Source organism: Talpa occidentalis, unplaced genomic scaffold, assembly GCF_014898055.3.
Source record: "Talpa occidentalis isolate TD23 unplaced genomic scaffold, MPIMG_talOcc4v2.1 talOcc4.12, whole genome shotgun sequence".
Lineage (NCBI taxonomy): Eukaryota > Metazoa > Chordata > Mammalia > Eulipotyphla > Talpidae > Talpa > Talpa occidentalis.
This window is the reverse complement of record NW_023601212.1, coordinates 79,944,280-79,961,084: the sequence shown is the minus strand read 5'-3', so window position 1 is coordinate 79,961,084 and position 16,805 is coordinate 79,944,280. Positions and strand designations below refer to the sequence as shown.

The 16,805-nt window shown below is 47.0% G+C and overlaps 1 protein-coding gene across 5 annotated transcripts in view; it reads left to right on the top strand.

Moving 5' to 3' along the window:
• The first annotated feature begins 8,516 nt into the window (after positions 1-8,516).
• CUX1 (cut like homeobox 1) overlaps positions 8,517-16,805 on the top strand; it is a 320,905-nt gene continuing 312,616 nt past the window's right edge. For 2 of the 5 annotated variants that reach the window (XM_037506891.2, XM_037506890.2), the window contains exon 1: positions 8,517-8,697. In XM_037506891.2, the coding sequence (XP_037362788.1) occupies positions 8,635-8,697 (63 nt within the window). In that variant the 5' untranslated portion in view covers positions 8,517-8,634. Of the gene's footprint in view, positions 8,698-10,080; positions 10,200-16,805 lie in introns of those variants that run through there. The other 3 variants (XM_037506894.2, XM_037506893.2, XM_037506892.1) reach the window with 2 other exon arrangements.

Here is a 16,805-nt window from a genome sequence, read left to right as displayed (position 1 = left end):
TGTCTTCCAAGGGTCTCCATAAATATCTTTTATTTGGGGGAGGCCTGACCTCAGAAGTCCCCCAAAGGGAAAGCAGTGAAAGAGAGATGTTTGGCTGAGCCAGAATGGGGCTGAGTGGCTCAGACCCTGATGTCTTCAGGGCAGTGTCTACCTAGCTACAGTGATGGGCCTGCATACATTTGGGTTTGCAGGGCCTTCACCTTCATCAGATAACATTTTCTTTTACACATCAAGTAACCTAAAGGATAGAACCAGTGACATGTTTCCAATGACTTAACCAGATTTTAAACTCTCTCCAGGCAGCAGCATTTAATTTGACTTTATGGACAATCCCTCACCCCTTGCCTTCCCCACTTCTCCCCACACCTATCACCACCACCACCAGCAGCAGCAGCAGCAGCAGCAACCTGGGACTGGCTTCAGGAGCAGTTGCAGATTTGAGTTCACTTTATATCGCATCATATTTGGGAAAGAGGAAACTTTGCTTCTTTCTGCGTGGTGGTTGTCTCACTTCTGATTTCTGAATTAAAGGATCTAGGGTAAACTGGCCTTAAAGCTGAATGTTAGTTTAGCCTTTGCTGAGGTCAGACCTACCATTCCTGGAATAAGTGCAGACAAAGAAGGCTAAAGGGTTACAGTGCTTTGTGGCATGAAGAGTGTATGTCAGAGAAGTGAAAAGCATGTAATAACCAGCAATGACATAGCTCAGGATGAGAAAGCTTCACAGGGCAATCCTCTCTCACTCTGGGATTTCTTCCCACGGGTGCTCAGCCCTCCCATGGAGAAGGAGCAGAGAACTCCCTCGGGCTCCAAACTTGGCACACAGTAGACCCCCGGTAAATATTTGTTGCAGGAATAAATAGATAAATGCACCAATTGCTTCAAAAAGGCATTTGTGAGAGGACATGACCAACATGCATTAAAAGTTGGACAGAAAATTTGAGCAGGCACTTGGCAGCGTGATCGAAATCTCCAGTCTCTCCATCAGACAACTTTTTGGTGTCCTGAATCTCAGCCTGCTTGTCTATAAAATGGTACTAAAATACCAGCAGGGGTACAGAGTGGCAGAGTTAGGGCATATGGGTATAATGTAGTTGAACAAGATTAAGTAGTAACACATGACTTATTGGGTACTTATTGTATACAGGTAGAGCTCTACACATTTTATGTGGATTTTCTCATTTAATCTCCACCTCATACTACAAGATGAGCACCTTTATTGTGAAAACTGAGACATGTACTCAAGGTTAAACCACCCTTCATTAGAATTTTAACCCACATCTGAGTCTGTGACTATGTTCTTCAGTACAAACTCCCTCTCTTGGCTCTTCTGGTTAAATGCTGACAGGACTGAGAAATCAAGGGTCCTTTTGACACAGTAAGTTAGAAATGGTTGTTGACATGGTGTGGGGCATTCACAGGATGGGCTCATGGTCCAAAGTGGCAGGTTCCTCACAGTACCTTCAGAGAAGCCATCAGCCGCTTCCCAACCAGCGAGCCTTTAAGATGCCAGTCTGCTCTCTGCCTACCAGCCTCCCACTCACTATTTCCTTTCTTTGTATGGGTCTAGTCTGTGCTGCATTGTGCATGCCATCTTTCTTTCCACCCCTTAAATCCTGCCTGTCCAACACGTCATCACTTCTGAAATCTTTTGTTCATCTACACTGAGAGTGAATCTCACTTATTGCTCAGATCAAAGCCAGTGCTACAACATGCACTAGCACATCGTCCGTGCCTTTCCTGGATATTGTCTGTCTTGTGCTTAAGTTGAATCATCATTTCTTGGGTCACATATTATTATCTTTTTCCCATTGAAATTATAAGCTGCTAAGGGCAGGGGCCTTGTCCATCACTTCTGTGTTTCTTTGTAGTGTCTGACACAGTGTTTTGCTCACCACATAGTGTTTGGTGATTGGACAGTGGATGTCCCAGCATTATTGTGACATTTTTATCTGCTCCCTGCCCCCCCCCCAAAAAAAAAAAAACCTTTTTAAAGAACACAAGGATCCCGCACAGCCCCTGTTTGGCATTTGGCATCCTATCCCTTGTGCCTTCCTCCTTGACCATAATGACTTCAGTTCCTCTCAAATGCCTTTGTGTTTTATGTTCACTTCAATTAGCATTAATAGAACAATACTTTGCACCTTTATAGGATCTTTCATTGGAAGGTCAAAAGCATTTTACAAGAAAGTAATAATTATTCCCATTTTACATGCAGGAAACCTGAGGCAGAGTCAAATAGTGAGTCAGTGGCAAAATTAGGACATGATTTTTCCCTCTCTCTTTTCAATTGTTTATTATAATCACTGGATCCCTCTACCACTTGTAGGCTAGTTCAGATACTAGTCACAGAAATGACATTATCAGGCTTTCTCATCATCCTTATTTTAAGTAATATTTACCTGTATTATAAGGGTAGCATACACTCATGTAAATTTTCTATAAAGTTCAGAATTATTAAAGATAAAACTTACCCATAAATTTATCATCCAGAGTTACCTACTGTTAGCATATTAGTTTTTAAATTTTATTTTATATGTATCTAGAGCCTGCGATTATTTATACTTGAGCTCATAAATGTCCTAGTTTCCTCTTCGATGATAAATATTTCTCCATGTCATTACTTGTTTTACTAAACATGATTTTTAATGATTACGTTCTATTTCATCATTTAGTTAAAATTTTCTGTATAATTGGACATTTAGTAGCTTTTTTTGGGGTTTTTTTTTTTACCAGAAATACCTCTGTGATGAGGATATTTGCAATTAATTCTTTTAGTTAACATTTATGCTTTTCAGATTATACAAATGTGTGTGTGTGTGTTTTGTAAGAAAAAGTAGTTGCTGCATTAGAGGCCCCCTTTCCTGGCCCCTTCCTTCTATTTCATACACAAGCAAAATTTTGATATCCTCTGAGATTTTGCTAGCTACTTAAACCTCTAAAGATATTTTAATACAGATTCTCAAAAACTGACACTGGATCAAATATTTAATGTGAATGGCGCTTGAGGGAATGAAAAAAGTTTTCTACTCTCTGCTAGAAATATCAACTCCCCTATTTTCCACTAGAACAAGCTTTCAAAATCTTACAAATTGTGGGAAAAAATAATATACAATCTGACAGTGCTTATGACAAAAGAAAATCTAATTACATTTCATGAAAACAAATCTTCATTCAACTCCACTGTACAACTGCAGAGATGTGTCATAAAAGATCTTGTGGTGAAACAAAACAATAACTTTGCTTCATGTTTTGAATACAATTTTAAAAATCCCATGTCTCTGCCCTATATGTCCTGGCACCAGGGACATAGTTGTGTGTTTAAAATATTGGATGGCAAACTAATAGTGTAAGAACAATATTAATACTGAAAGGTCAATATAAATAGAATGCATATGGCTCACATATCCCAGGAGGAAAGTAAAGGAATTAATATAAGGTCTTAGCACAGAACTTGAACTTTACATGAAGCAAGATAATAATAATATTTATACAGTACTTTACATATTTCAAGCCCTTTCAAGCTACTGACTGTATATACTATTAATTTCTAGTGATTCAGCAATGACATCAGTGAGACTTACAGAGAATGGCATTTATTTCAGTAGTGTACAGGAAATGTGTAATATGGCATCTAAAAGGTTAAAAAGGAGCCAACAAGTTGCCATAGTCTAGTAAGCTCAAAGCTTCAAGAAAATTTATATTAGACTATACGCTTGACAAAAAGATACTGGGGCCCAGGGGTGAGTGGCCGGTGAGGTGGGGTATGGAGAATTATGGGGTCATGAGAAGCTCTACTTCCCTTCCAGGCTCGGCAGTGAGCAGTTGAGTCCGTTTAGCTGGATGTAGCTTTCAAGTGCAAGTCACCTCCATCTGAACATCAGAGTTGCAAGCTCTCTTGTTAAAGACAAGCAGAGAACAGAACATAATCATTAGAGGTGTAGAAAGATACCTAGAGCCAGGGCTATCAACATGTGCTATCCAGAAGTGGAAGGCAAAGTGAATGGTGGGCCAGAAATTAAGTCTTTGCAGATTCCAGAAAAGTCTCAGAATCTGAGAGATGCTGTCACCAGAGAGGCTGAGAGGATGGTGAAGAGGAGAGTCTACTGTTTAGAAATCATTATAGTTTGTTCTTACAAGTTTGGCAGGTTCTTGGTACAATTATATAACTACACATACATTTGGCATATAGAGATGAATTATGTACTATGCATGTAATTACATGTAGCAAAATGTGTGCTTTTATTTGGTGGATATTTACATAGTACAGTGAATAGTGTACTTAGAAATAATTAACATAAAGTATCATTTAAAAAACAAAACAATTAAAGGTAGTTTGGTTTGCTTGAGCTCAAAAAAAAAAAAAAAAAGACACCCTGAAATCTTCCTTTTATTTATTCCAGTAGCCCATGCCAAATTGTTCTGGAAGGCAGTCACTAAACACAAAAGGAAGAAAACTTAATTTCCTTCTGTTATTCTTATCTTTTGATTTTAGGAGAAGGCCTTTTCAAATTTAAGGTGTCTCAAAACTTCTGTCTGGCCTGAGATGCTCCTAAATTAAAAACATTTACAAATTCAGGCAACTTGAATGCCTTGACATAATTTTCAATTTCTGTATTTGTAAAATGGCGATTCCTGTATAACTTATTGGGAATATGATTCATTTTTACCATGTATCAAAAAGGAGTCATGTCTTTTTGTTTATTTGTGAATAAATGATGAGGTTAATACTTAGCGTTACATTTTGTCTCTGGTTACTGGAATTACTTATTGTTGAAAACTATTCAAAACCAGTTGCAATCTGGATGTAAAAAAATTCAGAAAATGCATTAAGGTTTTAGAATGAATATCTTGAATTCTCTTCTTGGACATATCACACAGAACAGAAGATTTCTAAATTTTTCCATTATTTTTGGAGTTGGGTTAAAAACTCTAGGTTATCCTCCAACTTTTTTTTGGTGATAAAGTTTCTAGATGAAACTTAATTTTATGAATTCATTATAAATAAGATCTCAGAACATAAAGACTCTTTTGTGAGGGATAAAGAGCATAGCTTTTTTTTTTTTTTTATAATGCCCTACTTGTAAGTCATTTTTCAGTTTGGAAGAAATTCTTGATGGTTAATTCCTTCAAAGAATTAGGTTAAGTGTATCAGAACTAATACTAAATTAGAATCTTTAGAAAACAATGTAATGTATTTTCATTTCCTGGGGCTACCAATGGAGGACCAATTTAGCAATAGTCAACCCCTATGGTATTTTAGAGAATTTGCCAATTTTCATCTTAATGAATTTAATCAACTATATGTAGATGTTAGGAGAGAGGAGTGTCCACCAATGCCAGGAAGGCCGGAAGAGAGCACTTCTGAAAGTGCTTTACAATTGTCAGTAAGTTGCATTTATTAGTGTTACCACATTCCCAATATGTGCACTGAGTTTTTCTTAGGCAAAATGAAAAGGGTCAGAAAAGAAATTTAGGAATATGGGGCTCATGTATTTCGTTGCCTCATTTGAGATAAGTTGTATTTCATTTAAATGTGTCGGAAACAAACATTTATTTTAGTCAGGTGCTCCCATACCTGATTACTTGGGGCTTGATCTTTGAAAGTGTAGACTGGTGAACTAGGCACATATTGGAAACTGAGCTTTCTTTCCCTAAAGGAAAAAAGTCTGAAGGTCAAAAAGTGAAAATAATCCTTCTGGCTGTTTTTCTTGTGCTTTATTCTCAGTAATGCCAATTTTGAGTGAAGGTACTTCCTGGTACTGAGTCAAGAAGCACCTTGTTAACCTGTCTCTTTTTCACACTTCATTCTGGGGGGGTTATAGCCATTATCCTATTGTCACTGTAGGTGATAATGGAGACCTGGGTCCTAAAACCTTTCCAGTGTCTGAATATTTTATGCAGTACACAGCCTTGTAGAGCCACAGTATTTGGGTGTCTGTGGGTCCTCTTGAGCTCTACAATGGTAAGGCTGAAAGTCAATCTGAAAAATAAAACAAACACAGAAACTAGCTTTAGAGAGAGATACAACTTGTTCTTATTCCATGCCTATATTTAAGAAAAACACAACGGTACTTCAAAAAACGTTTTTGAAGTTCCTGCTGATTAATTCATCAGCTAAATAACTTATGACCACTGCTTTATCTCGGGTGATTTTCCTTTTCAAATGGTAACATTTTGTGATGCTGGCAAAGTAATTCTAAACTCCCTCCCGCCTCCATAGAAAGCAAAAAAACCTTGTAAAACCGAAAACTTTGGTAGCAGAAATCTAAATTTTATTTAAATAGAGCTTAACCTCTGGGTCAGTCAATGTAGTGTTTCTCTTCTAAGTCAAATTAGCATGCAAATAATATAAGTGTAACCAGAAATGCAACAAGGGGTTTTCAATACGCATCAAATTTATTTCTAAAATATTGCAGTGAATTGAACCCTGAAGTCCAACCAGATGTACTTCCGGAGTATTACACAGGTCATACATATTTCACTTTTTGGGTTCAAAGCCAGAGGCTCGACATGAAAATTAGATTGAGAACATCCGCACCAAATCCAAACCATTTCTCTGATCCTTCCTTGAGCCTTCCCCACGGGAGGACTTTTTTTTTTTTTAAGCTCCTGCACATTTTATTTGTCTCGCCACTTTTAGGATAATTCCGAGGTCTCGACTGGCCGCCACCACACCAACAGGAGGGGAGGGCGCACCCCCGCCCCAGTCCCCCTCAGTGTGGGTGCGGAGAGGAGTCCAGCTGTGGCCTTACGTAGGCGCCGAACGGCCCGAGGTGGCAACGCCGTTTCCCGCCCGGGGCCTGTCTCTGGGACAGGGCGTGGCCAGGCGCGGGGGGCCGGGGCGCGCGGGTGGGCACGTGGGCGGGGACCAGGAGCCGCCAGTGTCGTGGCGCCGCTGCCCTCTACTGGGCGGCGCGGTCGGAGCTGCAGCGCGGCCGCCAGCCGACTGTGCGCGCGGGCTCCGGCGCCCCACGCTCGGGCGGCGCTCGGCGTCGGGAAGCCCATAGTGCCCTTGCCTGGCGCGGCGTCCCGCCATCTGGGACCCAGGGTCCCCACGGGCCCTCCTGCCCCGCCCGCCTCCTGCTCCTTCTGCTGGTCCGGGCGGCGGTGCGGACACTGGGGGACCCCGCCCCAGACCTCGGGAGACGCGCGTTGACACACGCGGGGCGCCAGGTCCGCGGGGCGAGACCTGGGGGCGCGTGTGTTCTCTCAGTCTGGGGGGGCTTTCCTTTCCTGTCCGTTCTTTCCAAAACGCTGAGGTGCCTCCAACGATCAGCGCTAAATCCTCGAACTCGGTTGTAAAGCAATTATAATCCACTTACATGTTTTATTGTGTATTCCATACAGATTTTATTTACATATAATTTTCAAGATTAAGGAATTTGGGGATTTGTTTTAACTAATTACACGTTAAATGAAGTGCGGGAGAGTCAAAGTACAGTATTCCTCCTGGAAAGCCGAACTCACACGTGTGTGTATAATCAATTAAAGATGACGACCGTAAAACGTGTGCTTTTGCCAGTTTTCTGCGAAGAAAGTAATCAAAGAGAATTTACTTTTCGGCTGAAACGTTAGTATTTCTGAAAACGAGGGACCATATTTTCTGTGACCAGAGCACCCACACTTTCCAAGTTTCTGCACCCAGAGGCGTGAAAGCCGAGGTGTCTAAACTGCAGGAAGTTTCTGGGGCTGCTCCGCGGCGACCAGGCGGGGGGATACGGACTGGGCTCCCAGACCTTTCCCGTGGTGGCCTGAACGGGCCCGGCTCGGGCTGGCCCGGCCCCTCGGGCCCGCGGACCCCCGGCCCTGGCCACGGGAATCGCGGCGCGTTGCGGTGCGGCGAGGGGCCCGCGCGGCCACGGGGTCTGTCATGAACATGTGCAACGACCAGAGGGGTCGGAGCTGGTCTCCCCAGGTCCACTCCCCCCAGCACGGCGCGCGGGTCCCAGCCGGCTCGGAGTCCGAGGCCCGCGGCGTGCCCCAGGCGGGCAGCGGGCGCCGACCGTCGACGCACCCCGCGCGCTCGCGGCTGCGGTGGGCCGGGGCCGGGCGGCTCCGGGCTCGGGCAGGTGGTCGCCGCGGCTCCGCGCGCAGGGCTCCCGGCTGGAGGGCGAGCGCCAGCGGCGCGCGGGGACGCCCGGCCAGACGCGGCGGGCGGCCCCCAGCCCGGGCTCCGACGCGCGGCGCTCGGCCGCCGCCCGCGCCCCCCGGGGCCCCAGATCCGCCCCAGGTGAGCCGGGCCCCCGACCTCGCTCCCGGGCCCGAGGCGTCCCTCCCGCCGCCCTCCAGCGCCCCCTCGGGGCCGGGCCGGCGTCCGCCGCCGTCCGCTGGGGCTGGGGGGCCCGGCAGGGGCGGGGGTCGCGGGCCGGGCGCCCGCGCGCCGAGGGCGGGGAAGGGGCCGCGCGCGCCAGGCCGGCGGCGGCCGCCGCGCCCTCGGGCTCCGACTCCGGCTCCGGCTCGGGCTCGCCATGGCTGCGGCGGCGCCGTGAGGAGGAGTCCGCGTCCTCCGTGGCGGCGGCGGCGGCCGGCTCCAGGCCGGGTTTTGGCGCCGCCCGCCTGCTGCCTCCTGGCGGCTCCTGAACTCCAGCCCCCTCTCTATCAGCCTCTCACTCCGTCTCAATATGTCTCAAGATGGCGGCCAATGTGGGATCGATGTTTCAATATTGGAAGCGCTTTGATTTACAGCAGCTGCAGGTCAGGCTTCTCCTCGCTCGGCCTCTCGCCCGGGGGTGGGGGCTGCGGGCGGTCGCGGCCTCCCCCGGGGCTCCGGGCTGCCCGGCCGCCGGGGGGCCGCGGCGGCGGGGAGGAGGGGGTGCCGGGGAAAGCGGGGCCGAGTCGGGGACAAGTCCCTCTCGCTCCCCGGCCCCCATTGATAACTCGCTTGATCAGAAATTGATCCTCTTTGTTCAATTCATCGATCAGCCCAAGATGGCGCCGGGAGCCGCCGCCGCCACCGCTGCCCCTGGTGTCTGCCCCCACCCCGGGCGCCCCCCGGCCCTGCGCCGCCGTCGCCACCGCCGCCGCGGCGGGACCGGGGAGGGGGCGGCCCCGGCGGCCCGCGGGGCGCGCGCGCGGGCGGGGGGCGGCGGCGGCGGGCGGCGGCGGCGGAGGGCGCTGCGCCGGGAGGGGGCTGCGGCCCGGCGGCGGCGCCCGACCGCGCGCCCCGCGCCCCCGGCCCGCCGTCTTCCCGGGAAAGTTTGTGGGGAGTTGCTGTGGGGGGTGAAGCGCCTGCCTCTCAGGAGGAGCCGCCGCCGCTGCCGCCGGCGCGGCGGAGCTGGGGCTGGTGGCGCTGTGGTGCCGCCGGCTCGGGGGAGGGTCAGAGCGGCCACCGGCGGCGGCGGCGCGGCCCGGCTCCGGCCAGGCGGGCGGGTGACCGGCCGGTCGGCCGGGCGTCCGCGCTCCCCGGCCGGCCCGCGCCCGGGTCGCCGTCCCCGGCTGTCAACGGTGCGGGCCGCGCCGCCGCTCTCGCGCCCGCGCCCGGCGCCCCGCGCGGACCCCGGGGTTTGTTTACGTCCGGGCGGGCGCCCCGGGGCCACCCGCGGACCCCGCAGCCGCCCCGCTCTTTTGTGTGCGTGCGAAGTGGCGCGGGCCGGGCCCCCGCGGCCAGGGACCCGGGTAGGGGCGCTTTGGGGAAACTTGCGAGGGGCGGCGGGGGCGCCCCGTGCGCGGAGCCGGTGGCCCCGGCGAGCGTCCGTTGGCGCGGGTGCCGGCGCGGGCGGAGAGCGGCAACTTTCCCCGGCTTAGGCCCGGCGCTGCGCCCCGGGGCGCCTGCTCCCCGCCGCCTGTCTGTGCGGCCCCGGTACCCCGCCCGCCCCGCTCCTGAGGCCCTCCTGGGGAGTCCTGCCCGCCCGGTGGGGTCGGAGGGCGCAATGGAACCTGCGGCGGGGCCGCCGCGAAACGCCTTCTTGGGTCGGGCTCTCGAAAGCAAAGCCCAGGGGGCCCGGCTGGACTGTTGCGTGCCGGACGCGGGTCCGCGCGCCGAGCCCCGGGCGCCGCCTAGAGAGTGTGCCGGGGCTCCCCATTCGGTGCCCGAGCCGCCGCGTCCAGGGGGCGCGTTCCTGCCGGCCGCCCCCCACCCTGAGGAGCGGCGTGCCCTCGGGGTCTGCCCGGAACGTGCCAGCTCGGCGCTCAGGGCTCCTGGACAGCCCCGGGACTCTGCCAGGTGGATGTTGTGCGTAGCTGGAGCCAAGTTGAAGGTGAGCGGCATGTGAGCTCCGTGAGCGCAGGGAGGGAGGGAGGGAGGGCGGGCGGGTGGGTGGTCTGCGACTTGAAGGGTACAGGGTAGCGTGGCACCCCGGGAGGGGGATGTCCCGCAGTGCCCCTGGGGTACGGCTGCGGCTCCCGGCTCTCAGGTGCGCCTGAAGGTAAACTTGGCCGAACTTTGCTAGCCGCAGGACTGGGGATAGTGACCTGCAGTACTTAGAGGAGAGCAGATCGACTCCGGTTGCAGGCTCGCAGGCAGTGAAGCCGATTGGATTAAAACATATAAATGGAGTCTGACAACTTTAATTGTATATGCTTGTTTTCTGCCGTTGCCTACGTAAGAACGATAAAGCCGACTCATAGTCGTTATGAAATTTCTTCAAAATTCTCGCTTAACTAGGAAGAAGACTATGTGAAATATGTATTTCCGATAAGATTAAAACTTAAAGGAGTTTGAGTATTTATTGACTAAAATAGATTACTCCAAAGTGTCTATTGTGTAAATTAGATTCCTGAGTGTAATGAACACAGCCGAATGGCATTTTTGATAAATTGGTCTACCCTGTTTTAGTAAAAATAGCTCCCTTTTACCATAATTTAATTCCTGTGCTTACTGTAAAACCCGTTGTGGAGTTTTAAGAGACAAACCTTAATATTTCCCCCCCTTGTCTTCCTAAATGTGGCATTCTACCTTAATATCAATGAAGGTTCTTTTTTAAGCACTCTGGCAAAACTGCCTGCGAAATGTGTTTGTTTTCTAGAGTTAGAAGATTTTGTGAGCTCTTCCAGCGCTCCCACCCCAACACACACAGGGTCTCGTGAGGACATTTAACTGTAACTCCAGGACCCAGGGCAAAGTTTCCGTGTCAGTTTATGTGAATGAATTTTAACATTTGTTCTTGAATTAAAACAAAACAAAACAAAAACCCTTTGTCTGAGCATCATTCTCTTTAATGGGCCGGTAGGTAACAGCTTGTCCTTAGATGGTTTCCTGTATTGTCCCTTCATCAACTTCAGTTGACTGTGGAATGCTGAACTTCAACATAGGGCCTATCTCCCTGTCCTGAGGAGGCCCTTTGAGTTACCTGGTTTAGTGTCATCTCTATTCCCACAGACACCAAGTGAGCCAGTGAGACAAAACCTTTGAGAGAGAATTCATTAGTTTCAGACTCTTGTCAACTTTGCAGAACCCCACGCATTGAGATGGGGTTGCCTGCAGAGCCCACTGCTGGTTGTGGCCTTGCCACTCGCTAGAGAAGAGGTTGGGGCTCAGCTGGCCCTAGCTCGGAGCTGGAAGCGTAAGTGAGTCCCCGGATCTGAGGGGTCTCTCCCCCTATGCCGAAAGCCAGGGCTGCGGTGTTCTTGTCCTTCCGCTTTCTGTCCCGAAGCCGCCTTGGGAAGAGTTTCTGAAGATTGAGTCCAATTTCGTTTCTTTTTTAGTCCCAAAAGCTTGTGATATGGAAGTTTCATTGCTAAGACTAGTTGGACAAGTTTTTATCCTATCCCAGATTTGTTTAAAAAAAAGTCTCTTTTAAAAATAAGAAAAACACCACTGTATAAATTTACCTTTTAAGCACAAGTTTGAAAAGAGGACACTTTCTAAAACAAGCTCATGTAACGCTGTGTGTTAGTATAGCTTTTGGGCATGGGGCCTGCCTGTGACTGGCTCCCCATTGGGGCATTATTCCTGAATGGTGACTGTGTTCTCTACATAATCTTTGCAAAAGTAATCTTTAAATGTTTTTCTCTTTTTCAAAATAAAACAATTTCATTTTTGCCAAAAGTCCTTTTTCTGGATGCCTTTATTTTCTTCTGTTATGGAAATATGTATGTTACCAGCCATTCCCCATAAGAAGTATGATATTTTGATTGAAATATATAGCCCTCCTAGTAGCCTTTATGAAGCAATGAGTAAACAAATCTAGGTTTTCTGTACTGCTGCTGTCTATTTTTTAATTCGGTGTTCTTGGTTCTTTCAGTGCCGGTGTCTTTGGGATTAGATGAGAGAAGGGGTCACATTATCAATTAAATTTTTTTTTTTTTTCTGTCTGAAACTGTGTGTAGGCATTTTTTAAAAAGTGCAAGTCAGTGAAGGGATGGAGTTATGCAACAGCTCCTGATACAGCTGGGTCCATCGAGACCCCCTTTGCCCGCCTCCCCAGTTGTACGTTTCTCCTGCCAGTAGTTTGCTCCTTGAGAAAGTTGGAAAGGGGGACAAAGCGCCAATCCCCTCAGGAGTTATTCCTTCCTAATCCACTGAGCTAACCTTAAAAATGATGTCTGATGGGCTGATGGAGCCCGAGAACCTTTACTGGCTGTTGAAAAAGTCCTCTGCCCTGTTGTGTACAATTAAAACAACCCCGCTGGGGTTTATGCGGGAGCTGTGCAGAATGTTTCTTTGACAGAGATTTATTCTTTGACTGTGCTCACAGCCTGAATGGGAGGAAACTTCCTCATTTGAACTCCCCTCTGGGTCTACCTGTAGCAGTCAACAATCAAAACTGCTCCTGAGGCTGTGCTCACATTCCGTGTCTTAGGAGAGAAAACAAGGCTGGAAGTAGAAAATCCATATTCGTGTCAGCTCATTTATAAAGCCAGAGTAACATCCACAGTGAAATGAAGGAAGGACAAATTTGTTAGAGGAAACTTGTATACTTTTTAAAAGAGAAATTAATTGTGTGGGAAAAAAAAACCAATAGAACTTGGCCAAATTCCTACCTATGCTTCCATTTTATATAGTTCACCCATTTGGCCTCATGTACATTTCACATTTTTAAAAGACAGGTGCATCTGAAGGATTGTAACAAATGCTACCTACAAGTTAGGATAAAAGTTAATCTGACATAAAACATTGTACTTTATGCATTACCTAAAAACCTATTTCAAATCATTTAATGTATGACTTAAAAAACATTGCCTTCCCTAACGAAAGGCACTTTTTTACATGTAATTATCAAAGATAGAAATTCATGCATCTATCCTATTGTTTTGTCTGAAGCTTTGCATTATGGCTGCGGAGAGATAGTTTTGGTTTCAGCTGAAATTCCCCTGCCTCTTGATTGTTTAAACTAGACCTTTAATCTTATTTTAACATACTTAAAATGTTCAAAAACCCCGGAAGAATTGTTTTGTATAAGTAGCAAGTGAATGCAGTTTAAACACTCAAGCAATTTTGGGATTTAATTGGAAACAGGTGGAATTCTTGGAATCCTGTGTTTGAATCTTACTATAGTGAAGCATAGACACTTTTTACTGGGGCCACTCATTTTGTTGAAGCTATGCGAACAGGGTCCCAGGATATCTCAGATTGCTGTTTACCTGGATGTTCCAGTTGTGCTGGTGTCCTAGGAAGAGTCTACCTGTTGACTGCTACAGGTAGACCCAGAGGGGAGTTCAAATGAGGAAGTTTCCTCCCATTCAGGCTGTGAGCACAGTCAAAGAATAAATCTCTGTCAAAGAAACATATACCTGGATGCTCTGGAGAGCCACCAGTGTGCGAGTTGTAGAGTGAAAAGGAAACTTTAATGGCATGATTAGACTAGCCGCTTAATATCTGTATCGTATGACTTATAGTACAGAGTTGCAAATTCATTTGTGATTTCTGATTTAATAAACATTAATGACACGAGCATTTGGATACGTTTTATTATATCTGGGTAATGATTTAGAATTTAGAGAGAAACTACTTTCCCTAAAAGTTCTGCATTAGTAATGTAAGCTTAGATAGCACCCCCCTCACCACTTGAGGGGAACTCCCCACAGGTTTCGGGGAGCAGTTTTAATAAAATATTAAATGGAGAGGCCCTCTGAATTGTGTAAGTCATTTTTTCCTATTCTGGTTTTTGATCTGTGTTCCTCAAAGTTCTGGTGTTGCTATCTGTTTGTGAACCAAGTTTTGGTTGATGTTTAGCTGTTGATTTTATTGAAGACAGCTAAGATTTGTACTGAGCAGTTGGTCCTGTCACACTTCTGGGCTTGCAGAGCTGTAATCAGTCCTTCTGCTTCTCATCTGTCTTCTGAGAAAGTTGGTAGAAGAGCAGTCTTCAGCCTTCAGGGGATGTCCCTGCAGGAAGTTACCAGGGATTGAAGGGGCACCTGTGGTGAAGGGGAGAAATGTGCCTGAAGCAACTTGGAAGCACCTGGACAAATGCACCTGGGTTGTGATTTAGAGATTTTTACAAGAGTGTGTGTGCTGCCCTCATCACATAATATGACACAGTTAAAAAGACATAATGAGGGCAAACAAGTCTTTCAGAAAGATAGCTAATTTGTTGCAAAGTCCATCAAGAACCTTTCCTTTGAAAAGTAAACAACCCTCTAATAAAAATAACCCTAGGGCCTCCCTGGTGGCGCTGGGGTTGCAGACAGTGCTTTCAAGCTACTACGAGCCACTGCAGCCCGAGTTCCATCTCTGGCTGGCCAGGGAGCTATCCACCTGGCGCAGCAGACCTCTCCTGACTCACCTGCTGCTCCCCTCAGCAGTGTATTTCAGTCAGTCTGCCTGTTCTGTTCCCCGCTCTGTCTCTGGTGAATCCTCTCATCACCCGCACCTCTAGCTTACACCCCAGTTCTTGTGTGCAGAAATAAATAAATCTTAAAAAAATACATATAACCCTCATTCTTGCTGTCATTAAATCCTGATAGGATGATGTTCGTGCACACCGAAAAAAGAAAAAAAAAAAAATGCTGTGAATTTCTTCATTGAAATCTGAAGGCTTTTCTTTACTGCTCAAGGCCCGGGGCAGCCACAGAATTTTGTGTTTAGTACAGCCATGGTCCATGAGCAGTTCAGGAGGTTCCACAAACAGGATTGGTACAGATTCCAGCCCAGAGGAACCCCCTCATCCCTTCCCTAGGTTACATCTCAGTAGCAACATCAAATGGTGACTGGGAAGGCGTGAGCAGGGGAGTCCTCATTCCTCTACGGATCGCCACAAATGCTGAAGAACATCTGGAAAGATTGCCTGGAAGGAGGGTCGTCTTGACTGAAACAGACTAGATTCTGCTTGCTTTTACTGCAGCATTTGTGAAAACGGGTTGGGATTACCAGCAGAGTGTCCACACCTTCATGAAACACAGAGACGGCGAGAGAGCCCAAGGCCTGGTGGCTCTTGCCCGTGGCCCACTCAGTCAGCGACTATCAAAATCCTGGATGGTTTTGACTGATTTATGAAACAAATGTCAGAGTAAATTGCCAGATCTTATTCTGAAGCTTGTTCTTTCCTGGTGTTAGATTACCCCTAGTATGGCAGCATGAACCCTGTTTTCTTAAAGCTATCTATTTGGCTTATTCTACAGGTAAAAGCAGTTAATGCTTTTTTAAAAAGTTATTTATCGGGCCTCCCTGGTGGCACAGTGGTTGAGTGCTGGGTTGCGAAGCTGCCTGCAGCCTCTGCAGCACTGGTTCGATCCCTGGAGGGTCCCACATGGTGCGCAGACCTCTCCTGCCGCCCGCTGCTCCCCTCAGCAGTGTACTTCGTCCATCTGCCTTCTGCTCTCCCCTCTGGCTCTGGTGAATTCTCTCACCCTTCCATGCTTCTGGCTGTACCCAGTGCTTGTATAAATAAATAAATAAATAAATAAATCTTAAAAAAAAAAAAGTTATATATGGTAGTTAGGTGCTCCAAATTTGGTTAAGGGAAAAGCAAATTGACAAATTAGCTCTTTCTTAAGTGAACATTGCAAAATTGTGAGAAATAGAATGCCAGTCTTACTGTCATTAAAATTTTATTTGGGTGTTGACAGCTTTTGCTAAATGTGAGACATTCAGATCTTGTCCACCCAGCTGTAAAAAAACAAAACAAAACAAAAATACCCAACCACTGCAAGCTTCTTTTCAATTTCCTCTTGAAAGCAAATCAGTCTTCCTTAAAGAGTGAGTCTTTCTCCCGATAAACTGTTAATATTTTATTTTCTAACATTTTTATGCTTTTAAGATCAAAAATAATATGAAGTCACTTTTTATGAAGTCACTTGGTTCAGAGATTACTTGGGACCTTGAGGGGTTGTTTTTTTTGTTTTTTGTTTTTTTTTTTTGCTACCTTTTCCTCAGTTTTTGAGGAGAAATTGTACTTAGGAGAAAGTCATTTGATTAAGCTAGTAAATGATGCCAAGGGTAAGTTTTTTCCTTGAAGCGCCTGAAGCTGCAAACTTAAGCAAGGCCCCTGGGCAACAGCCCCAGGCCAAGGGCTCTTGGCACAGCCTCACTTGGGTGCTACCACCCCAGGTACCTCCTGTCCCACTACCTGCCGTTTCTTGCCCCTTTCTGAGCTCCCGCCCTGCCAAGCCTGTCCCCTCCTTTGTTTTGACAACTGGTATTTTTTAAAAAAGTATTTGTGGAGTTCCATTATTTTGAGATTCTTGGAAGAAAGATACTATGTAAATGAAAATTAAAAATAAAATTCTTGCTGGAGGGAATTGTACATTTAATTTTTGATTAGATTTGGAAGACTTTTTCTCCTACTCTGAAATAGGAACATTCTGTTGCTCCTATCACCACTTTTGCATCATTCTGAAAGGTGTGGCAGATAATGGTAAAACATATCCTTTATTTTCTGTTTTTCACCATGGTAGTTGACCTAGAATGTGAACCCATACAG